Below are 25,552 nucleotides of genomic sequence, written 5' to 3'. Positions count from 1 at the left end.
TCTTCCATTCGTCTCCTTCTCTGACCCTGACCAGGTTGTATGCCCCTCTTAGATCCAACTTGGAAAAAACTTTAGCCCCAACAATCTGGTTAAACAGGTCCGGGATCAGAGGAAGCGGATAAGGGTCACGAATTGTGATACTGTTCAGCTCCCTGAAATCCAGACATGGTCTTAAAGAACCATCTTTTTTCTTAACAAAGAAAAAACCAGCGGCAACAGGTGACTTCGAGGGTCGTATGTGTCCTTTTCTCAGATTCTCAGAGATATAAACACGCATAGCGACCATTTCAGGTTGGGAGAGATTGTATAAACGAGATTTAGGCAGCTTGGTGCCTGGAGTGAGATTAATAGGGCAGTCGTACTCCCTGTGTGGGGGCAAGTCCTGAACACCACTCTCAGAGAAGACATCCGAAAATTCAGAGAGAAAAGATGGTACAGTCTTAGTAGAAACCTCAGAAACAGATGTTGTGAGGCAATTCTCTCTGCAAAAGTCACTCCAACCATTTATTTGCCTTGCTTGCCAATCAATGGTGGGGTTATGTTTGGTGAGCCAGGGTAACCCCAACACTAGAGGAGTAGGCAACCCGCTAAGGACGAAACATGACACATCCTCAACATGAGCATCACTCACAATCAAACGGATATTGTGAACTATCTGAGAAAGTGGAACGGAATCAATAGCATAAACAGGTATAACCTTTCCCAAAGTGCATACCTGGAAACCATGAGTTATAGCAAATTGACTATCAATGAGATTGACAGCTGCTCCACTAGCTACAAAAATCTCACAAAAAATGTTCTTGCTCTCTAGCGCCACCCTGGCAGGTAGGACAAAACGGGAACTACAAGCAAACGGAAAACCTTCAATTTCCGCATCAACCTTGCCAATAGTAACAGATGGAACGTTTTTAGAGGATTTTTTTTCTATTTGTTACTTTATTACTCCCAAAAAACTGCCTGAATCTCCTAGAGGGACAAACATTTGCCAAATGATTTATACCCCCACAACAGAAACAAACCTTCCCATGAGGGCTGAATCTTCTATTGTCAGAGGTAATCAAACCCAGCTGCATGGGCTCTTGCTCAGCAGGGATTAAGAGCGACTGAGACCCCTGTGCACTGAATGAGATCCGCCGCACTGTCCTGGGACTGAGTATGACAGGGAGGAGTGATGTCTCCTCTCTCTCTAAGAGATTCAAACGGCCCGAGACATGGCAGAGTCCAAGGAGGTAGGTCTCTCATGAAAGGCAAATGCATCTTTCAATCCCTCTGAAAGACAATGGCAAAATTGACTTCGGCGTGCAGCATCATTCCAACCAGTATCAGCTGCCCATCTCCGTAATTCTTAACAGTATATCTCTGCGGACTGTTTACCCTGGCATAAAAGACGTAGTCTAGACTCAGCCAAAGCAAAACGATCCGGATCATCATATATCTGACCCAGGGCTAAAAAGAATTCATCCACTGAACGGAGGGGTCGTGCCCCCACCGGCAGCGAAAAGGCCCAGGACTGAGCGTTATCCTTGAGCAGCGATATGTTGATCCCCACCCTCCGCTCCTCATCACCAGAGGAATGGGGAAGTAGGCGAAAATGGAGTTTGCAAGCCTCTCTAAAACAAACAAAATTCTCACTACCCCCGGAGAACGTATCCGGAAGCGAGATTTTAGGCTCAGAACAAACTCCATGAACGTAAGCAGAAACAGTCACCTCAAACTGAGAGACAGTTTTCCGGAGATCTTCTACCTCCAGTGAAAGACCCTGCATGCGGTCAATCAAGGTTGAAACCGGATTCATTCTTAAGACGGTTTTGGCGGTTTATAATGTCACAGAATGTGTACAGGAAACTAGAAGACACAAAATGAATATCCGACTGACTGGATCCAAAACTAAGGAACAAAAGGGAGAGCCCTGCATCAGACCTGGCACTTTCCCTGACCGCTCAGCCTATGCGAAAATCCCAATGGTAGATGATCGCATATCCTCGTACCTCGACTGTATAACACCTGAACACCCTATAATAGTGAGGGGACACGACCACCGGCTCCCTACACTTGATACGGAGGGAGTCAGGGTCACCTGGGATCCAGCAAACAGAAAAACACAAATGAATGAACAAAACTTATCTGTAGAAGACTCAGAAGTAGGATCAGCATGCACACACTCCAGGAAGGAATATAAACCGCAAAGTGAAGCAGTCTGGGAAGGGATTTAAAGGGATGCAATCAGTGCAACTACATGACAGCTGAGCGAGGCTAACGAGATGAGAAAATGAAAGCAAAACAAAAGGAAGCTCAAGGAGGAGGTTCTGAAAGACATCTGTCAGAGCTTCTCAGATGTCTGGTGGTGACAGCCTTTTATTAACCTCACAGTTTAAAAATTCACTGCTCATCAACAATGTGAAAGCCACATGGAGTCCATGAAATTCCCAACCCAAGTTTTGCCGCAGTTTCAACTTCTTTTGTGGCGTATTCTCCATTTAGAGGTTTTTATGTTGTTTCTGCCATAAGTGTACAATTAATAAAAATCTATCAATAAAATGACATCTGTCAGCAGGATCAACCCAAGAAGGACATAACTGTCCTTCAAATGAAGCTGTGTCTCAGTGATCTCAGAGGTTTCTGTTCCTGTCCAGTAGGGCGGCAGTCTCGCTCATGGTTCTGTCAGGGACGGAGAAAACCAATGTCGTCAGATAGGTTTAGAGTTTTCTTTAAGTGCTTTCTTGTGAGACTGGGAGTAGTTGTTGTGTCTGATCTAAAAAACAGATCTACAGGGGGCCATGTATTCAGTCACTGTGTGCTTGTGTCTCCACAGATGGATCCAGGAGGAGAAATCCACCAGAGAGATGTCCCCGTCCTCTGTATTCCCAAGACTGTCCAGAGGAGAAGGTCCCAGAGAATCCTCAGGTAGATGGAGCTGAGCCCTATACACATCTATATAGGGGGGTCCTGCGGTCATAGAGGGGTCTTAGATTGTGGGGGTCTTATGTGGATCTGTTAGATTTCCCACCTGTCTGCTGTATTGTACTGAATTGTTACAGATGACAAATCTGGTGGAAGATCTGACTGATATTAAAGTGGAGGATGAAGAAGAGAGGATGATGGCCGATCCCAGTGAGGTGGAGGAGGACATTCCAGGAGATGTCACCACAGGTATGGAATCATGAATGGAGAAAGTGACTTCAGATTTTGTCCTTGGTGCCTTCAGGGCAGGAGGAGAATCTGATCACTTTACTTGGTAATAACTTTGGAGCACTTTTATTTTTCCAAGCGATTCTGAGATTAGTCTTTTTTGTGACACATTGTACTTCATGTTAGTTGTACATTTTGGTTAATATATTTAGTTTTTATTAATAAAAAAAAAAATCAAAAATTAAATGAAAATGTAACAAAATTAGCAATTTCCCAAAAATTTCTCTGCTTTCAAGACTCCTTTTTGACTGCTATCTGACAAAATAGTTAATAAATACTTAATATTTACCATATGTCCACTTTATGTTGGGACATATGGTACATAATACAGTTTGAGAGGTGTGACAACTCAGGGTCACTTAGCTCTCTAGGATTGCCGTCTTCTCACCTTAGACGGTTGGCACACCTCAAGAAGCCACTCTAACACTGCAGATTTGGGTGCAAACTGGCCAGAGCCAGCTCTATTGTCACTTTTCCAGCAGTCCAAACATAAATCATAAACACAAATCCTCGGCCGTCTGGCCACTGACTACACCGTATTTCTCCCTCTCTATCGGGATCTGGGTCTACCACCCAGCACCCCATAACACAGCACGGTGCTTACCCTACACAGGGTTAGAGGGTCCCGGCTCCCACAGGCCTTGGCGCAGCCGGCTCTTTCCACCGACTGGAAGCCCTGATTGAGGCGCTCAGCCCACATTTATCCGAGCTCCACAGCTGGCTGATAATACTGTTAATTACCAGCCTGGCTGCTGCAGACAGTGGGAAAAACCTATTTTCCCTGCCTTTCTTGTTCTCACCTACCTTCCTCTGGGTGAGATACACCTTTAATAGCTCTCATATGGCCTTCTGGCAGCTCCACTGCCACAGAGGTTAACAGGCTTCTAAGTTTAGCAACAATTTTATCCAAATCAGATTCCCATTCTTCATCAGACCTCAGATCAGACCCCCAAGCTCCATCATCCTTGGATGAGACCCCCATCAGGCCTCAGATCAGATGTTACAAAGTTACATTGCTTGCTCCGGACAGTGCTGCAGATCCAGGACACACCGCTCCATCGCTTCTTCCAGGTCCCGCTATGTAGTATGACCTGACTGCACACAGCGTCAGGTTATAGTGCGCGCCTACGTGCACCACGTCCTGCGGCTGTGCATGGTCAGGATACAGCAGCGGGACCCGTTATAAGACTAGGGAGGGTGAGTAGACCCAGTGCACTACTGTCCTCACCTCCCAGTGCCCTCTCCAGATTTTCATATTTAATAATTTTTTGGGAATGCAGCAGCTGATAAAATAGAGCTTATATTTCATATTTATTACTCTGTTATTTCTGCAGTTTTTATAAATATCCCTTACAGTATGTGGCCCTAGAGTGCTACTTAAGTCCAATAACGGCCTCAAAATTGAAGGAGCACCTTGTGGATTTTAGGCTCCCCATTTTTTAAGACATTTTTCAGGTACAATTTCATGTTGCAGAGGCCATGAGGTGCTGATACATTAGAAATGCCCCCAAAAGGCCCCATTTTGTAAACTACAATGATATAGGGGTGCAGTGAGCATTTTAATCCAACAATGTTTCATAGACTTTTTATTACAGTTGGGCATGAAAATCAAAAATTAGTTAACGGTAATATGTAGCCTAGCTCAAATTTTTCATTTTTCCAAAGGATAACTGGGAAAAAAAGCACAGCAAAAATTGTTGCACCATTATGGCAAAACCCCATGTGTGACCATTTGGCCTTTGATCCGCTGATTTTACTGGAATATGATAATTTCATAGATTAGGTTGTTACGGACACAATGATGGCAATTATGTGTAGTTAATTTTTTTTTCATTTTTTTTTTAACTAATCATAAATGAGTAGAAAGTAAATTTTCTATTTATATAGAATTTTTTTTAAAACTTTTTTTAAAGGGCTTCTGTCACCCCACTAAACTCATTTTTATTGTTTTGGGGTACTTATAATCCCTATCCTGCGATATAGCTATACATTATGTTATTAATCATTTTCATCCTGTAGATATGTCAAAAAACGTACTTTTATAATATGCTAATTACCTGTCTACAAGCAAGTAGGGCGGCTACTTGCTGGTAGCAGCCGCAAAAAAACGCCCCCTCCTCCTGTTGATTGACAGGGCCAGCCGCGATCTCCTCCTCCGGCTGGCCCTGTCAGCATTTAAAAAATCGCGCGCCTGTGTTGATTCGGCGCAGGCGCTCTGAGATAAGGAGGCTCACCTCCTCAGCACTCCCTCAGTGCGCCTGCGCCGATGACGTCCCCGAAAGAGAAGACGTCATCGGCGCACTGAGGGAGTGCTGAGGAGCCGAATCAACACAGGCACGCGATTTTTGAAATGCTGTGTTCACTGCTGGAGCCTGCTTCTCCTTATTACTCAGATAAATCTGTTTCCTTTATTTGTGTTTTCTTGCTGGCTTGATTGTAGGTGACCCTGACTCCGTCCGTATTATGTGCAGGGAGCCGGTGGTCATGTTCCCTCACTACTGTAGGGTTTTCAGGTGTCACATAGTAAAAGGTACGAGGGCATGCAATCTTCTACCATAAAGATCTTTGCATGGGCATAGCAGTCAGGGAGAGCTCTAGGGGTTTTATAGGGCTCACCCATATGCTCCTTAGTTCGGGATCAAGCCAGTCGGATGTTTATTTATAAGTTCCAGCTTTCTGCAACACCATCCGTGACACTTCATAGTCTGGGCGCCTTTGCTCCCCTTTCTTTCCAGCTCTTTTGGTGGATTGGCGGGCGCAAGGCCCTTGGTGGGGGCTCATGGGGGATCACATTCTCTCTCCTGTATGCTCCCCCGTCTTCTAATCTAGGCCCTGGCTTTTTGCCTGGTCTAGGCCTCAGTTTTCTCTAGCCTACCGCTTGGCTCCTGGCTCTTTACGGCCCCCCTCTTTTCTTTTTCGGTCGTCGCTTTTCCTCCCGCCCCCCCCCCCTTACATTTATCTAGTTTCCGGCGGGTTTCGGCTTTTTTCCGGCCTAGCTGGCCTCAATTATCCCGCCCCCTGCCTGTTTCCCACGCTTATTGTGGACATTTCTTCCTGGGGAGGACTGTGGGAGGAGCTTTTTCCTTTTCTCCAATCCCGTCCTGTCATGGGCTTTCTGCCCGAGGGGTGGGTCTTTCTGCTGGAGACTTCGAGGAGAGAGGTCTCCTCCATCTTGTTGGCACCTCACGCAGGTCTCCATCCGAGTCCGGCGCACAGTCCTTCTATAGCTGCTGCTGCATCTTCGGGACACAGCACCTGGGGTCCGGTAGGACAGCTTTGGCTGGCTGTTTTTCTTTCTTACAGGCTCCATCCTAGCCCTTATGTCCTCTGCCAGACAGGACCCTGTCCCTAATCCCCCTCCTGGGATTGTCACTTATTTTGCTTGCACTCGCTGCAACCAAAAGATGCCGTGTGGTCAATCTGATCCCGCCTTTGCACAGTGTTTGGCTCTCAGGCCCTCCCAAGCCGCCCCAGCCACCACTGCTGTGTCGGTCCCCCCTGATTGGGCCGCGTCCCTGTCCCAAGCCATAGGGAACCTTGCCAGTCTCTCCCAATCTATTGTGCAGTCGCTGGATCGCTTGCCGGCCCAAATCACGGCCGCCTCCACCCCCAGTAGGGAACCTCCCATGGTCAGGGTTCGCTCTCGATCTGACACCAGGTCCCGTAAGCAACCTCGAGTGCTCTCAGCTGGGTCCCGCTCATCCTCTGTTTCCTCGGTTCACTCCCTGGATAAGTCTGAGTCCGGCGAATGTCTCCTGTTCTGCCGCTCCTGGGGACACCTCTGACTTTGATTCCGGATCTGAGCAGAGCGCATAATCTGGATCTCATAAAGGCAGTTAGGGATGCTCTCCGGGTGCAGGAGGGCCCCTCCTCCTTGGCCCAGGAATCCGTGTCATTCCGCCATTCCAGGCGCCCTGCCTTGGTTTTTCCTAACCATGCGGACCTCTACGCACTTCTGGCTAAGTGCGTCACCCTGATAGACGGCTTCAACTCTCCAAGGCAGGACTGGCCAACCTGCGGCTGTTGTAAAAGTACAATTCCCACCATGCCATGCTGTAGACTGATACCTGTAGGCTGTCTGAGCATGCTGGGAGTTGAAGTTTTGCAACAGCTGGAGAGCCGCAGGTTGGCCAGCCCTTCTCCAAGGCGTCTGATGCTCTTTTTCCCTTTGCAGAGGAGTCAGTCATCCTATGGTCTGAACCACCTCAGGTTGATCCCCAGGTGGCGTGCCTGGCCAAGGCGACCACCCTTCTTTTGGCAGACCCGGCTTCCTTGACGGATCCCTCTGACAAGAGGATTGACTCTTTAGACAAATTTGTTTTTGTCGCAGCAGGGTCCGCGGTCCGTCCAGCATTTGCTGCGTCTTGGGTGGCTAAGGCCTGCGTTGTCTGGACCAAACAACTCATCCGGTCCTTTCCCCAGGACTCTGCTCAAGGCGAGCTTCCTGCCCTTGCCTCTCAAATTCTCCAAGCATCCCGGTCCCTCTGTGATGCCTCCATGGAATTGCCCCTTCCCACCAGAGATTCCTTCGATTTGCGGTGGGTTCACTGCATCTTCAGTTCGTGGCCCTGCCCTTCGGTCTGGCTTCTTCCCCGAGGGTCTTCACCAAGGTATTGGCTCCCCTCATCGCACTTCTGCGTACCAGGGGAGTTGCGGTGATTCCCTACTTGGACGACCTTCTGGTGAAGGCCCCTTCCCGCGCAGACAACCTGTCCAGCCTCCACATTGCCCTTTCAGTTCTGTCCCAGTTTGGGAGGCTAGGGAATTTTCCCAAGTCCTCCCTGGTCCCCACCCAGAGGATGTCCTTCCTGGGCATGATCTTCAACACTCGCCCCGGGCGAGTCTTTCTTTCCCAGGTCAAGGTGACGTCTCTCCATTTGGGGGTGGCTCGCCTCTGCGAACCGTCCCCTCTTCCCATCAGGATGTGTATGCGGGTTCTGGGCCTCATGGTGGCCTCTTTCGAGGCGATCCCCTATGCCCAATTGCACACCAGACAACCCTAACTCTAACCCTTCTCTCCAGGTAGGACAAGTCTCCGTCAGGCCTCGATCGCCTGATCCGCCTTCCCTCAGAGGTCCACTGGGACTTGTGTTGGTGGCTCCTACCTCGCATGGTCTCTTTCCTTCTGCCAAGTTGACATGTGATCACCACCGATGCCAGCCTGATGAGTTGGGGGCTGCCTTCGGGTCCCTCACTGCCCAAGGGCAGTGGTCAGCGGAGGAGTCTTCCCTGTCGATCAATGTCCTGGAGCTCAGGGCCATTTTCCTTGCCCTCTGCCGCTGGACCCCCCTGCTAGACGGTCTTCTGATCTGGAGTCAGTTGGACAATTCCACGGCCGTGGCTTACTTGAATCACCAGGGGGATACCAGAAGCGGGACTGTCCTCAGTCCTCAGTCCCGGGGTCGACAATTGGGCGGCAGACTTTCCTAGTCGCCATCGCCTCGACCCGGGCGAGTGGTCCCTCCATCCGGAGGTGTTTCTACACCTGTGTCACCAGTGGGAAACCCCAGACGTGGACCTGTTCACTTGTCGTCTGAAGCACAAGATTCCGTCGTAAGTCGCCAGGTCCCGGGACCTTCAGGCTCTGGCGGTGGATGCTCTGTTTTTTCCTTGGTCTCAGTTCAGCCTCCTTTACCTCTTCCCTCCCTTTTCTGCTTCTTCCCCGGGTACTCAAGCGCCTCAAGGACGCTCCTGTCTCGGCGATCCTGGTGGCTCCGGATTGGCCCCGCAGGGCGTGGTATGCAGACCTCGTGTTTCTGCTCGCCGACGTCCCTTGGCAGCTTCCTCTGCGCACCGACCTCCTTTCCCAAGGTCTGCTATTCCACCCAAATTTACCTCAACTGCATTTAACGGTGTGGCTATTGAGGCCGCGGTCCTGAGGTTCCGCGGTCTCTCGGAGTCTGTCATTCAGACTATGCTTCACGTCCGCAAACCCCAATCGGCCAGGATTTATCACCGTACCTGGCGGGCGTATTTTGCCTGGTGTGAATCTGGCCAGTTTCACCCTCTCTGCTTTTCTGTGCCTAGGATCCTGTCTTTTCTCCAGGCTGGTTTTGACAAAGGTCTTCGTCTGGCCTCTCTAAAGGGTCAGATTTCGGCCCTGTCCGTTCTTTTCCAGAGAACTTTGGCTTCCCGTCCTCAGGTGACGACCTTTCTCCAGGGGGTCACTCACCGTGCTCCCCCCTGTCGTTCCCCTGTGGAGCCATGGGACTTGAACCTTGTCCTTGACGCTCTTCAGTCCTCTCCTTTCGAGCCACTGACCGATGTCTCTCTTCGCTTCTTTTAAGGTCGCCTTCCTTGTGGCGATTACCTCTATCCGCAGAGTCTCTGAGCTTGCTGCGCTTTCTTGCAAGTCTCTCTACCTTGTGTTCCACCAGGACAAAGTGGTCCTCCGTCCGGTTCCCTCCTTTCTCCACAAGGTCCTCATTCCATATTAAAGGGGTTATCCAAGTTATATATTTGTTCTTTCTATGTTCCTAACTAAGCAAATGTAACAGCTTTCCAATTCACTCACTTTATCTCCAGTTAAACGAGATGTCACTGTGCTGGCCATGCCCCCCCCCCCCCCCCTTTACTGCTGTCTACTCTCTGCTAGGATTCTTAACCCCTTCAGCTGCACAGCTTTGCAGGCAGTGAAGAGATAATGCTGGGCACTGGAGTTGATATGCTAGAGAGAGCATTGCACAAGAAGGTAGGGGGAAGATCCTGTGTGTATTAGCAATGTCATTATACAGGTGGGACATGTAGTCCTACACATACAACATGCTGCAGAGTCTCCAAGCACTCAGGGCAGCTCTTGTATCCACTCCCTTAGCAGTGTCATTATACAGCTGGGACTTGTAGTCCTACACATACAACATGCTGCAGAGTCTCCCAGCAGGCGGACATGTCACTTAGGGCAACTCTTGTATTCACTCCCTTAGCAGAGCAGGGGGAGGGGCAGAGATTGTTTTTATTGCATGTAAACAAGGGCCAGAAAAGAACCAGGGAAATGAGGAAAAATATATTTTTTTTTTTGCATAAAACTTGCTTAGCTCAGTTATATATCAGATTTTCAGTGCTATATTATTTTTTTTTCATAACTCGGACAACCCCTTTAATGAGGAGATTGTCCTTCCATCTTTCTGTCCTAATCCCGTTCATCTCAGGGAGAGATCCCTTCATCGTCTGGATGTCGTTCGGGCGCTTCGCCTGTACCTTCAGTTAACGGAGTCTTTCAGGCGTTCAGACTCTCTCTTTGTCATTCCTGATGGACCTCGTAAGGGTCTGCAAGCTTCCAAAGCCACCCCCTCCCGCTGGATTCGGTCGGCTGTCAAGGAGACCTATGTTGCAAAGGGTTCCCTCTTTCGGTTGACCGCTCAATCCACTAGGGCGGTCAGGGCCTCTTGGGCAGTTTGGCATCAGGCTTCTGCTTCCCAGGTCTGCAAGGCCGCCACCTGGGCTTCGCTTCTCACCTTTTCGAAGTTCTATCAGATCCATTCCTTGGCCTCTGCCGAAGCCAGCTTTGGTCGCAAGGTTCTGCCAGCAGCTGTGTGTTAGGTGTCTTGCATGGCTGTTTCTTCCGTCCCTCATGGACTGCTTTTGGACGCCCAATTGTGCTGTGTCCCCCAATGCCATTCACGAGAAAAATAGATTTTTGTACTCGCCATAAAATCCTTTTCTCGTAGGATGCATTAGGGGACACAGATTCCACCCTCTTTGGTTATTTCTGCACTTCCGGGTTTTTCCTAGGGTTTTTTGTTCTCGTCATATCTCTGGTTTAGGACATGTTGGCTTCTTATTTTTGTTCGGTTTATTGCTCCTAATGCTTTTTTGACCAACTGGTTAGCTCCAGCATGTGCAGTGGGTATAGCACAGATGCACATGCGTAGGCAAAGTCATATGAAAATCACATCTTTGGAAAAATGAAACACCCTACTTGTATGGGTTACATAGCATCAGAGTTCAAGCCGGGAACTGCTCGGTCTATTAACCTGAGATATGGTGCTTGTGCAGCCATTAGGCTATATAGACCTCATTGTCATGTCCGTGAATTCAGCCTGAGACAGGTGCTATAATGCATTGCACTTTATTTTGTTACAAATTGTGGCCATTATCAATTTGTCTGTAACAATATGAAAGAGGATCTCTCACTAGATTTCACAATATAAATAGCATGTAGTATGAAATAGATCTTTTAGACCACATTGAGACAGGTGTACTTACCTTGAAACTCCATGTCAGAATGGCTGTACAATCTTTTTTCATTGTTTTCCTTTCTGATATTAAAATTAACATTATTGTAGTAATTCCCCTTTAAATCTGTAGCTAAAGACTACAGTCCTTCCTTTATCTGGTGTTCCGAATATACAAAGGTATATAGTGATCACTGTATGGCGAGAGAGAAGCCAGAGACAACACAGATATAGGTTGGACCAGAGTTCAGCAAGCTGCTCTCTGTCTAATAGCTTGCTATCCGTTTATTTTATATAAAAAGACAATCCCCTTCATACATATAATTTTTCTGCAGATTTTTTTTTTAACCAATCATTATTAAACTGTTAATTTAACATGCACATATACTAGTTACATGTGAACATGTATAGGGATTAGGGAAATTAATTTCTACTGTAAAAAAGACTTTGTACCAAACTCGAGTACCTTGGAATGACCAAAGTTATTACACGAAGTCTCACGAGACTTCATGAAGTAATACCTTCGGCTCATCTGAGCCAATACATTCTAATACTGTACGGAGCGGCCGCTCCGTACAGTATTAAAACAACGTTTTATGCGGATCGACTTCGGATGAAGCTCATCCCTAATAGTGATGTGAACATAATAAAAATTTAACTATTGTGTCTTTATCTTTCTCTCTCACCCCTCACCACACTCATGCCAAGAGTGCTGAGGAAATGTACACAAGTGACCTTACCTATTACAGGCAGAAAGCCTTTGAATAGTCCCTTGTGGTAAATTAGGAAACATTTCCTAGCCTAGAATATTATCACAGCATATTATGACTCCAGCTAGAGAGTGAGAATGCTCATGAGAGCTAAATTCTTTCTCTATCCACCTATGGCTTAATTGATAATTTCATATAAGTGCACCTCCTCCCCTGCTGCCGTCTCATTCATGTTCAGTGCATGTTTCAGTAAAAGAAAGGAGCAAATGAAATTAGAAGCCTTAATTAAAAATGCTGCTGCTTCATTGCAGAGCCAAGGGAGGCTGCAGCATGTGTAAGATTTCAGCAGGGGAGGAGGTACACTTAGAAGAGCTGTTATGCTGTATGTGGACATTATGGCATGTTTTTTTTTCTAGTGAATCCACCAACTTCATCAGGTCTAAGAGATCTATTTAATAACCAATGCAGTTTGGGTTAAGGAATGTGGTGATGGATCCTTTTTAGGTTAACATGTTGTATGCACATGGTGCCCATTTGGCATTGAAGGGCCAAATGTGTTATGAGAAGGTAAGAAGGACTTGATTGCCAGTGATAGTCAGATTTTTCAAATTTTTGTTTAATAAAAGTGGTGACCGGATGTAGACTAGAATCCTGGACTTTTTATGAGTGTTGCACAAAGCTTTATAAGGCTGTACATTTTTGGTACATTTTTTTGTGCAATATTTTGAACCAAAGTCAAGAGTGAATTGCAAATGAATAATTTGGACCTCTAGTTTCTCCTGGATCCACTTCCAGTCTAAGGGTTCATACACACAACCGTATTTTCTTTCCGTGTCTGTTCCGTTTTTTTGTTTGCAGCTCTTATACGGATCCATTCACATCAATGGGTCTGCAAAAAAAAAATACTGAAATGACTCAGTGTGCATTCCGTTTCTTATGTCCGCAAGTCCGTTCCTCTGAAAAAATAGAACATGTCCTATTCTTGTCCCTTTTTCAAACAAGGACAGGCATTGTTACAATGGATCGGCAAAAATAAACAGATGCAATATGGATGTCATCCGTTTTTTTTTTTTTGCGGACCGCAGAATACATATTGTCGTGTGCATGAGCCCTAATAGAAATGATCTATGTTTGTCTACTCTGTAGTTTGGAAAGAAATCTGAAATTCTAATTTTTATCTTCACAGAAAACCCCAGTAAAAATTGTAATGGAAATGTTATATTGTTACTAAATTATAAAGCAGAAGATGAAGATATCATGCTGCACTCTTCAAGAGAAAGCCTCATTACCCTTACTGTACCTCCAGGACTATCAAATAATATCCCTAACCATGATGAACTTTCTCCTGACCAGAATTCTGAGGAAAACATAATGTTATCACTAACTTATAAAGCAGAAGATGAAGATATCATGCCGTGCTCTTCCAGAGAAAACCTCATTACACTTAATGTACATCCAGGACTCCACAGTACAGCTCTGTCACATAATTCCTCTAATCATGAGGAACCTTCTTCTAACCAATTACAGATTGTTACCACAAGTACAGGCCAGAAAGGAGGTAAAAGGTACCAGTGTGGTAAAAAGTTGAAAAACACATCAAGCTTTTCTACACATGGAAGAATTCACGCAAGGGAGAGGCGATACTGCTGTTCAGAATGTGGGAAGTGCTTCACAAAGAAATCACATCTTGTTACACATGAGAGAATTCACACAGGAGAGAAGCCGTATTCCTGTTCAGAATGTGGGAAGTGTTTTAGAGATAAATCGCATTTTGTTAGACATGAGAGAAGTCACACAGGAGAGAGGCCATATTCCTGTTCAGAATGCTTTAAGTGCTACTCAGTGAGTTCAAGTCTTGTTAGACATCAGCGAGTTCATACAGGAGAGAAGCCATTTGCATGTTTAGAATGTTTGAAGTGCTTCTCAGTGTAAATCAAGTCTTGTTAGACATAGGCAAAGTCACATAGGAGACAAGCGGCATTCGTGTTCAGAATGTGGGAAATGGTTTATAGAGAGAGCAAAACTTGTGAGACATGAGAGAATTCACACAGGAGAGAAGCCTTATTCATGTTCAGAATGTGGGAAATGTTTTACAAATAAAGTAAGTCTTGTTACACATGAGAGAGCTCACACGGGAGAGAAACCATTTTCATGTTCAGAATGTGGGAAATGTTTTATAGATAAATCACATCTAGGTACACATTTGAGAACTCACACAGGAGTGAAGCCATATTCATGTTCAGAATGTGGGAAATGTTTTACAACAAGATCACAAATTGTTAAACATCAGAGAACTCACACAGGAGAGAAACCATATTCATGTTCAGAATGTGAGAAATGTTTTAATACTGAAGCCAAACTTAAGCGTCATCGGAGACGTCACACAGGAGAGAAGGCATTTTGATGTTTTATATGCTGAAAGTGTTCTAAGGAAAACAAATTCTAAAACTCATCACATCAGAAGAAACCATATTATTTTTGGAAATATAGGAAATACTATAAAAATTTATTTAAGTCCTATTATTCACAGGCCAGTAACCTGAGGCTACATGGCAACATGTACCATGTGACAGAAAGTCACACGATAGCTGTTGTGCAGCTATTTTACAGCTAAGATTTCGGTATAAAAAAAACTAGCATTGTGTTCTACAATAGCAAAGTCACATATGACCAATTATTGGATTTTTTGTCACTGTCATGACACGTAGCATCATATTTTGACCGCATTGACAATTAGAGGCAGTGTCACAATGCGACATTGTGATTTTGATATTACATAAAATGTCGCCATGTAGCTACAGCCTAAAGGCCAATAAAAATATAATTTTTTTGGGTGGAATTTTCCTGCATCTGCCAAAAGACCATATTATATTTCTTTGAGGTCAACGGTGACTGAGGTCCATGGAGGAAAGGTATTGTGGATATAAGGAAGAGAAGAAGAGCCTTATTTACTTCCAGAGCAGTGAAGATGAACTGTCCCCATGAATCTTGCTTCTTTTCTCTGTATTCACACCTTCACACACACTGCCGGACAGTCCAGAGTGACATGGGGGGAAGTAACAACGCTCCATGTAATAATGTATGTAGAAATATAGACATGTTAATATTTCATTAAAACAGTATATAAAGCTAAAATAAAATCTTCTATTGTCACATACAGACATTGAGCCAGATTTATCATTAGCTCAGGTCAGAATAATGGAGTAAAAAAGTCCCAAACGCTAAAACTGCGCACAAATTTGCGACTTTTTTCTGCTCTGCACTATGCTCGCCAGTTTTCTGAAAGTGGGCGTGTTTTCTTATGTAAATGAATCTCTAGACAGATTTACTATTGGGACTATTTAAAAAGTTGCAAAAAAGTCGCAATTTCACTCCAGTGAGGACCATGCTTATCTTATGAGACTTTTTAATAGAACATGCGACTTTTTCATAAAAACGTGCGACTTTTGTAAAGCTGCTTACTGACGGATAAACTGCTACCGGCAAACCACATTTATTACAGTCTTAAAGGGCCGATCATAAATCTGACTTGGCTAAAACTGACTTTAGCCATATGTTAAAGTGGAGTGAGCTGTCAGTCATGATAAATCTGGCCTATTGTCTTTTTGGCTCATATACTTTCTCCTAGCGCTGTGACCTTCATTGCTCTTACAGACTAACTGTCCTGTGCAGAGACTGTAATATTGGTGGCATGATGACTATATCACTGATTTATCTGACTGGGTGATCGGTGATAATTAACCCCATATGTACATTCCTGCGGTTTAATGGTAAACCTATCTAGATACTGGAGCTGAGGGATATATCGGGGGTGGGAATCGCTTGTGATATCACATCTGTTAATTAACGCCTGAATAATGGGAACATGAATTCAGTGACCAAGTGATGCTCATATATGTGTTTCATATGTATCCTGACTTCTTCATTACCTGCAGAACATCAATGGAGACATGTGGATGAATTATTAGTATTTCGTACCCTCACTGACAAAAAAATGACTTCTCAAGAAGGAGTAGTTGGGATTTAAGGAAACTTTCTATGTGTGAATATAATGATGTATGTAAATGATTACAAGGATAAGTTTATTGGGGAAAACTGTATAATTGAAATGATGCACTGGTTAGAGGGCCTCTACCCTCGATACAAGATGAAATATGTCCTCTTGCCCATATACGTGATGAGATACTTGGTCTTTCCAAATGCAACATCTTTCAAGTGTAACTCTTACCAGAATGTAATATTATGTAGGGATCGACCGATTATCGGATTTACCGATATTATGGGCCGATATTCAGGATTTTGAACACTATCGGTATCGGCATCTATTTTGCCGATATTCCGATAGTGTATGGGGAACACAGATCGCGCTGCTGACAGCGCTCTCCGTGTTCCCTCAGCAGCAGCACAGGGGAGAAGGAGCAGTGTCTCCTCCCCCTGTGCTGCTGCCGCCAATGAGAGGACAGGGGACAAGAGGAGGGGAGGAGCTATGGCCACTGCTCCACCAATGAAGATTAATCTATCATTCATTCATATACAGGAGGCGGGAGCTGCAGAATCACATAGCCGGCTCCCGGCCTCTATGAGCTGTAGCTGCGATCCGCGGTAGTTAACTCCTCAGGTGCCGCGGATCGCAGCTACTGCTCATAGAGGCCGGGAGCCGGCTATGTGATCCTGCAGCTCCCGCCTTCTGTATATGAATAAATGTGAGATTAAGCTTCATTGGTGGCGCAGTGCGCCCCCCCAAGCCCCCCAGTATCAGACATTGGTGGCGCAGTGCGCCCCCCCCCCCCAGTATTAAGCATTGGTGGCGCAGTGCGCCTCTCCCCCAAGCCCCCCCAGTATTAAGCATTGGTGGCGCAGTGCGCCCCCCCTCCCCCCCAGTATTAACCAGTGGTGGCGCATAGGGCCCCCCCACCCCAGTCGCAGTGCGCCCCTCCACAGGATTCCCTCTCCCCTCCTCCTCCGATCGGAGCCCCAGCAGTGTAATGCTGGGGCTCCGATCGGTTACCATGGCAGCCAGGACGCTATTGAAGCACTGGCTGCCATGATAAGCTCCATGCTGCTGTGTGCACAGAGCACAGAGCAGCAGGGACAGTGTGAGCTCCTATTCACCCTGATAGATCTCTATCAGGGTGAATAGGACATGGGTTCTAGTCCCTAAGGGGGCTAAAAGTTAGTTTAAAAAAAAAAAGTTACAAAAAAAATAATTAAAACACCAAAATATTAAATATAAATGAAAAAGAAAGATTTACAAAAAAAAAATACACATTAACAATAAACATTAATTTTCAGCAGATTTGTGGGAATTTTTATTTTTTTTAAAAAATGAAAATTCCCAGAATATCGGTATAAATTATCGGCTATCGGCCTGAAAGTTCACAAATTATCGGTATCGGTATCGGCCCTAAAAAATCAATATCGGTCGATCCCTAATATTATGGATATGGAATCTAGTGAATATTGGCACTACTAAGTGGGCTTCTTATTAAGTGAAGTTAAAAAAACAAGGAGTTTAAGAAAAGGAGTTTGGAAACTAAGGTTGGATATAATTTCCTTGTGTGTTGTTGGCTTAATTTTACATAGCCCTTCAACTACAGCAGACAGGGTCTAAATCTAAATCATATATACTGTTTTACTTTTTTACTGTTGTAATCCCCATTCAGTATGAGTTGCACAATTTACAACGCAGTCCAGTGCACATCTTGCATGATGTATACAGTCCTGGAACTGCAGTTCCAGGGTGCATATCTTTGTTCTAGATGTGAGCAAATAACCCGTTTGGAATCGCAAATCGAGTCTCTAAACGGGCAAGTTGCAACACTGAGAGGCATTGATAATTTGCAAAAGAGTTTGCTTCTCACCGAGCAAGCACTCTTTGGGGTAGATGAGGGGGAGGGTGACAGAGAGGAGGCTGAGGAAAGTGAGGTAGCTAGCTGGGTAACAGTTAGAAAGCGGGGTATAGGGAAGAGTGCCAGGGAGGCTAGCCCTGATCTGACACACCCCAACAAGTTTGCACATTTGGCAGATGAGGGGGATGTCAGTCCGGGGACGGCACTGCTGCAGCCGGACACTTCCTCTGCCAGTCAGGGGAATGTCAGCTCCAGTAAGCAGGGAACCAGGAGAGCAGGGCAGGCCAGACAGGTGCTGGTAGTGGGCGACTCCATTATTTGGGAAATCTGTCACAAAGACCGTGATCGCCGAACAGTGTGCTGTCTTCCTGGCGCTAGAGTTCGACACATCGCGGATCAGGTTGACAGATTACTGGGAGGGGCTGGAGAAGATCCAGCGGTCATGGTCCATATCGGAACCAATGACAAAGTTAGAGGTAGGTGGAGAGTCCTTAAAAATGATTTCAGGGATTTAGGTCAAAAGCTGAGGGCAAGGACCTCAAAGGTAGTATTTTCCGAAATACTGCCTGTACCACGAGCCACACAAGAAAGGCAACGGGAGATTAGGGAGATTAACAAGTGGCTCAAGAACTGGTGTAGGAAGGAGGGGTTTGGGTTCCTGGAGAACTGGGCCGATTTTTCTATCGGCTACAGGCTCTATCGTAGGGACGGGCTGCACCTCAATGGGGAAGGGGCAGCTGTGCTGGGGAGAAAGATGGCTAGAAGGTTGGAGGAGTGTTTAAACTAGGGACTGGGGGGGAGGGTAATTACGTTATAGGACGGGAAGATAGCGCAGATAGAGACCGGGGGCAAGGTAATGGGACTGGGGGAGGAATGGAAGGAGGGACTAGAACAGTTCAGAAGGAAAGGTGTAGGGTAAAAAATATACATAAACCTCTCAAATGTATGTATACTAATGCCAGAAGTCTGACTAATAAAACTGGTGAACTGGAATTAGTGATGTGTGAGGAGGACTATGACATAGTGGGAATAACTGAGACATGGCTGGATGATAGCTATGACTGGGCGGTTAATGTACAAGGTTACAGTCTGTTTAGAAAGGATCGTCAAAACCGGAGAGGGGGAGGGGTCTGCCTTTATGTAAAGTCCGGTCTAAAGCCCACACTCCGCGAAGATATAAGTGAGGGACATGAACATGTGGAGTCAGTGTGGGTAGAGATACATGGAGCTAAAAACAACAATAAATTACTAATAGGAGTTTACTATAAACCACCTAATATACCAGAGTCCACAGAAAATCTACTACTAAACGAGATAGACGAGGCGGCAAATCATAATGAGGTGGTTATTATGGGGGACTTCAACTACCCAGATATAGACTGGGAAACTGAAACTTGCATATCTCATAAAGGAAACAGGTTCTTGGCAATAACCAAAGACAATTACCTGTCCCAACTGGTTCAGGACCCGACTAGAGGGACGGCCATACTGGACTTAGTATTAACCAATAGGCCGGACAGAACAACAGACGTGCAGGTTGGGGGACACCTGGGAAATAGTGACCACAAAGTAATAACCTTCCAATTATCATTCAAAAGAGCGTTTCTACAGGGAGGAACAAAAATACCAAACTTCAAAAAAGCTAAAGTTAGCCAACTAAGAGAGGCCATAGGCCAAACTAACTGGGACAAAGTCCTCAAAAATAAAAATACAGCCACAAAATGGGATATCTTTAAAAACATCCTAAAATCTCATTGTGAGAGGTACATACCGTATGGTAATAAAAGGTTAAGGAACAAAAAGAAACCAATGTGGATAAATAGAACTGTAACGAAAGCAATAAATGACAAAAAGAAAGCATATCATTCACTGAAACAGGAGGGGAGCACGGAAGCACTGAAAAACTATAAGGAAAAAAATAGAACATGTAAAAAACAAATAAAAGCGGCCAAACTAGAGACCGAGAGATTAATTGCCAAAGAGAGTAAAACTAACCCTAAAATGTTCTTCAATTATATAAATGTTAAAAAGTATAAATCTGAAGGTGTCGGCCCTTTAAAGAGTAATGAGGGGGGAGTCGCAGAGAGCGACGAGGAGAAAGCAAAGCTGTTAAATATTTTTTTCTCCAATGTATTCACTGAGGAAAATAAATTGTCAGATTACATGCAGAATGCAAAAATTAATTCCCCATTAAAAGTGTCCTGTCTGACCCAGGAAGAAGTACATCAGCGACTTAAAAAGATTAAAATAGACAAATCGCCAGGACCGGAAGGCATACACCCCCGTATCCTAAAGGAATTAAGTAATGTCATAGCCAGACCCTTATTTCTGATATTTGCAGACTCTATACTGACAGGGAATGTCCCACAGGATTGGCGCATGGCATATGTGGTGCCAATATTCAAAAAGGGGCCAAAAACAGAGCCTGGAAACTATAGGTCGGTAAGTTTAACATCTGTTGTGGGTAAACTGTTTGAAGGTTTTCTGAGAGATGCTATATTAGAGCATCTCAACAGAAATAAGCAAATAACGCCATATCAGCATGGCTTCGTGAGGGATCGGTCATGTCAGACTAATTTAATCAGTTTCTATGAGGAGGTAAGTTCTAGACTTGACAGCGGCGAATCCATGGATGTCGTATATCTGGACTTCTCCAAAGCATTTGTCACTGTACCACATAAAAGGTTAGTATATAAAATGAGAATGCTCGGACTGGGAGAAAACATCTGTATGTGGGTAAGTAACTGGCTGAGGGATAGAAAACAGAGGGTGGTTATTAACGGTACACACTCAGATTGGGTCACTGTCACTAGTGGAGTACCTCAGGGGTCAGTATTGGGCCCTATTCTCTTCAATATATTTACTAATGATCTTGTAGAAGGCTTGCATAGTAAAGTATCAATTTTCGCAGATGACACTAAACTGTGTAAAGTAATTTACACTGATGAGGACAGTATACTACTACAGAGGGATCTGGATAGATTGGAGGCTTGGGCAGATAAGTGGCAGATGGGGTTTAACACTGATAAATGTAAAGTTATGCACATGGGAAGGAAAAATGCAAGTCACCCGTACATACTAAATGGTAAAACACTCGGTAACACTGACATGGAAAAGGATCTAGGAATTTTAATAAACAGCAAACTAAGCTGCAAAAACCAGTGTCAGGCAGCTGCTGCCAAGGCCAACAAGATAATGGGTTGCATCAGAAGGGGCATAGATTCCCGTGATAAGAACATAGTCCTACCACTTTACAAATCGCTAGTCAGACCACATATGGAGTACTGTGTACAGTTCTAGGGCTCCTGTAAACAAGGCAGACATAGCAGAGCTGGAGAAGGTCCAGAGGAGGGCATCTAAAGTAATAACTGGAATGGGGCAACTACAGTACCCTGAAAGATTATCAAAATTAGGGTTATTCACTTTAGAAAAAAGACGACTGAGGGGAGATCTAATTAATATGTATAAATATATCAGGGGTCAGTACAGAGATCTATCCCATCAGCTATTCATCCCCGTGACTGTGACGAGGGGACATCCTCTGCGTCTGGAGGAAAGAAGGTTTGTACACAAACATAGAAAAGGATTCTTTACGGTAAGAGCAGTGAGAATATGGAACTCTCTGCCTGAGGAGGTGGTGATGGTGAGTACAATAAAGGAATTCAAGAGGGACCTGGATGTATTTCTGGAGCTTAATAATATTACAGGCTATAGCTACTAGAGAGGGGTCACTGATCCAGGGAGTTATTCTGATGCCTAATTGGAGTCGGGAAGGAAGTTTATGTTCCCCTAAAGTGGAGAAAATTGGCTTCTACCTCACAGGGTTTTTTTTTGCCTTCCTCTGGATCAACTTGCGGGATAACAGGCCGAACTGGATGGACAAATGTCTTTTTTCGGCCTTATGTACTATGTTACTATAGTGATATATATTCGTAATTTTGAATATTCTAGTTTTTTTTCATCGGTACCCTCCCTTCTTGCTTGTGGGCCAATGAGAAGGCTGCAATGTCTTTGTCTGAGCTTAGCAACATCCCTAGCAACCAATAGGAAAGCTGCCTACGCCTTACTATATAAGAACATCCCCAGCAGCCCTTGTATTCAGTATTTTGCAGATCTGAGAGAGACAGAAGTGTTATTGCTATGCTCTCTGCTTTCCGGTCATTACATTTGATAGTTAGCTTATATATACATAGTAAAGCAAAGAAGGCAGCACTCCAGATGATAATGAAAAAAGTGGATGGTTTATTCACTCATGAGTGAATAAACCATCCACTTTTTTCATTATCATCTGGAGTGCTGCCTTCTTTGCTTTACTATTCATATCTGGGACCTTGGTCGCAGGTCCCTCAGGAGGATTTTTTTGCACCCGCACCTTCTTGTGTGCTGCTTCTCTCTTTTCTTTATTATATTTATATATATATATATATATATATATATATATATATATATATATATATATAAAAAGAAACGTTTGGCAGCACCAATTCACACCATAAAAGCGGGTGCTATGTCCAGGGAATTTCACTGCTTACCCTTGTTTATAATCGGAAAAGGACAGCAACTCCAATAATACCAAAAAAGATTATTTATTGGGCCACAGTGGCACAGTGAGGCGACGTTTCGGCTCAAAATCCAGAGCCTTTCTCTATGCTTGAGAAAGGCCCTGGATTTTGAGCCGAAACGTCGCCTCACTGTGCCACTGTGGCCCAATAAATAATCTTTTTGGGTATTATTGGAGTAGCTGTCCTTTTCCGATTATATATATATATATATATATATACCCCTGACTCAACTAGTTAATGGATCGGGACTGATTGAGGGATGGTCTATTTTAAGAATATAGGAAAAAATTTCACTCTACGCTGATGTACTTAGCTGATGCGGGCAAATCCTTGGAAGCACTTCTAGATACCATAGATGGTTTTGGGAAGTTTTCAGGCCTCAGGGTCAATTGGACTAAATCCAGTCTCTGCTTAATAGAGGAGATAAATCCTGCAGATATAACCCCCCTGTCGCGTCTAAAGGTAGTGTATTGCTTTGTCTGCTTGGGGATTAAGATTCACAGAGATCCTGGACAGTTTTATCAGCTTAATGTAGTCCCCACTATGGAGTATATTACTCGTAAACTGGAAGCTTGGGAAAATTTACCATTGATCTTGATAGGTAGAACGAATATGATAAAAATGGCCATACTACCGAAACTTTTGCTGGGGGGTTAAGACTTCCAGATATGTATGTGTACTACATTGCTGCTCAACTAGTGTATGCCTCCTGGTGGATTAGGGCAGATGCCAATAATCCGGCTGTGGTTCTAGAGGCAGCTCTGGTGGGCTCTTATGAGGCACTAACTAACTTGAGGTCCTCCCCCTCGATACACCCAGTCCTACACTACACAGAAGCCATGGCCCTGGTGGTAATGGCCTGGAAACAATTTGTGGTGACATACAGAGGGTGAGGGGGGGAGATACCTGGTCCCCATACACTCCACTATTGCGCAACAGGCAATTACAGGAATTCCTACATTTATCCGATTATGAATTCTGGCCTCAAAGGGGTGTGAAGTACCTTACTCAACTATATGTGGATAGGGTCTTCTCATTTGAAAGCCTTCGCAAGGAATACAAATTGTCCCATACCTGTTTTTATCGGTACCTCCAGCTAAGGCGCACGCCTGCGAGACCCAATTTTATTCCTTGTCCTTGTGTTTAAAATGTGGACCCATGGAATCGGTGGCTAGGTTGAAACAACCATACAAACCTATTTCATCGTTCTATGTTGTAATCAAGGAAATACAGGATTCACTGCTCATTCGCTCCTTCGAGCTTTGGAGGGCTGATATCCCAGATCTGGAGGTGTCTCACCTGGAGGAGCTAAGCTCTGTATGGAAGAGCACTGTCATAAGTGCTCGTGATCAGCTCATTCAACTTAAGTGGATACACAGGGTTTATCTCACTCCGGTCCGTTTGCATCATATGCGTAGACTCCCAGACCCTTCTTGTACCAGGTGTGGAGAGCCGAGAGGATACTTATTGCATATGGTTTGGTCTTGTCTTGCGCTGCAACGATACTGGAGTGAGATTTGTGACTTTGTCTCCTCAAAGCTAGGGCTCCCGGGGATACTCTCCCCTATAGTCTGCCTGTTGGGATTGGTGTCGGAAATAGTACCTACTAAGTATGGAAGGAAGCTACTCCGCCTACTCATGTTCTATGGGAGGAAAATAATCCTTTTGAATTGGAAACCACCAAAGACCCCTACCCTAGGTGCGTGGAGTCAACTGATAAATTCTAACCTGCAGTTGTACAAACTCACTTTTGCAGCATGGGGGAATCCTGATAGAATTGATCAGATCTGGGGATTGTGTTTAAGTGCACAGGGTACTATCTGAGTTTGTGCGAGTATTTGGGAATCCAGGTTGTATGAGTGTGCGTGTGGATGTTTGTCTGGTCCTGTACTTGCTAATACGCCTTTAATATTACGGGACTGCTGAACGGTTTTATCGACATTAAGACATTGTTTTCTTTATTGTTCTTCCCGGCCAGTGTTCATTGCATGGGTACTGGACCTTGGTCTTGTTGTTCACTTGTCTTGTTATGTATTCCCTCTGGGATGTTCTTTTGCATTTGAAATGTTCTCTATAAATAAATACTGTTAAAAAAAATAATACAGATAGTTAGTGGGAGATAGTCGGTGTAGGTTAGATAGTGATATAGTGTAGCTGATAGGTTCTTCTGTCCATACATACATGCTACAGACATAGTGCTGTGATGTAACAAGTTCACAACAATACTTAGTGCACTAATCACTAATATGTAGTCAGACCTGTTAAAATGTGAAGTTGCACGTATTGCGCCAAATATTCGCATCATTAGTGCCGATTTCGCAATCGCAAATATATTGGAGCACTCTATCTGCATATAAAGCTATTGTAATGTTCTGCCGTGCCAACCATTTACTCCGGTCTCAGGAAACTTCTAGCAGCTTGAAAAATGTAGCTATAGTGAACCACGCCTGTATTTGGCACGCATTATGCAAATATTACATTGCCAATTTTTCGCAATCAAGAAAATAATCTCGATTTCGTGAATGCATGACAAATTTCTACCAAGTATTTGCAAAATATCGCAAATTCGAATATTGCCGCTGCCGCTCATCACTAATGGAATCCAGTTTGTCATCACTGCCTACTGACCATCACCCAATTCTCTCCTCTCCAGGTATGTCTGCATTGAACCTAACTGCTACACCCAGCTTTTCCAGAGTCTGATATTGTCCACACTCCTCATTCCCTGGTATGTCTGCAGTGAACCTAACTGCTGCACCCAGCTTTTCCAGAGTCTGATATTGTCCACACCCCTCATCTTTCCTTCTCATTCCCTGGTATGTCTGCATTTAACTTTTTTTTGTCAACTATGTTTTTATTGACAATGAAAACAACAGTGACATCATACAAATGATCAGCCAGTAAGAGGCCTGTAAAGGTACAATAAAGGAGTTCGCAGACTCCCCGCAGAAAGAAACATCAGTGTCAGGCATTTGCATAATATGACGTTTGCAGAAGGACAATCTCTTGTCTCTCTGTCAACAGAAACTCAAATTGATCAATGCGAGTAACAAATTACATGTGTAACA

General features: G+C 44.7%; 2 protein-coding genes across 2 annotated transcripts in view; one reads left to right on the top strand and one right to left on the bottom strand.

Annotated features, from left to right (window-relative positions):
- The window catches only part of LOC122930557 (zinc finger protein 585A-like), a 337,659-nt gene that overhangs the window by 172,048 nt on the left and 140,059 nt on the right, over window positions 1–25,552 (bottom strand). The window lies entirely within an intron of this gene.
- LOC122925038 (zinc finger and SCAN domain-containing protein 20-like) lies at window positions 3,093–15,185 on the top strand. The gene is made up of 2 exons (XM_044276578.1): window positions 3,093–3,150; window positions 13,260–15,185. The coding sequence occupies exons 1-2, from the start codon at window positions 3,096–3,098 to the stop codon at window positions 14,003–14,005; spliced, it is 801 nt and encodes a 266-aa protein (XP_044132513.1). The 5' UTR covers window positions 3,093–3,095; the 3' UTR covers window positions 14,006–15,185.

Source organism: Bufo gargarizans, chromosome 1 (assembly GCF_014858855.1).
Source record: "Bufo gargarizans isolate SCDJY-AF-19 chromosome 1, ASM1485885v1, whole genome shotgun sequence".
Taxonomy (NCBI): Eukaryota; Metazoa; Chordata; class Amphibia; order Anura; family Bufonidae; genus Bufo; species Bufo gargarizans.
This window is presented reverse-complemented; position numbering and strand designations above follow the sequence as displayed.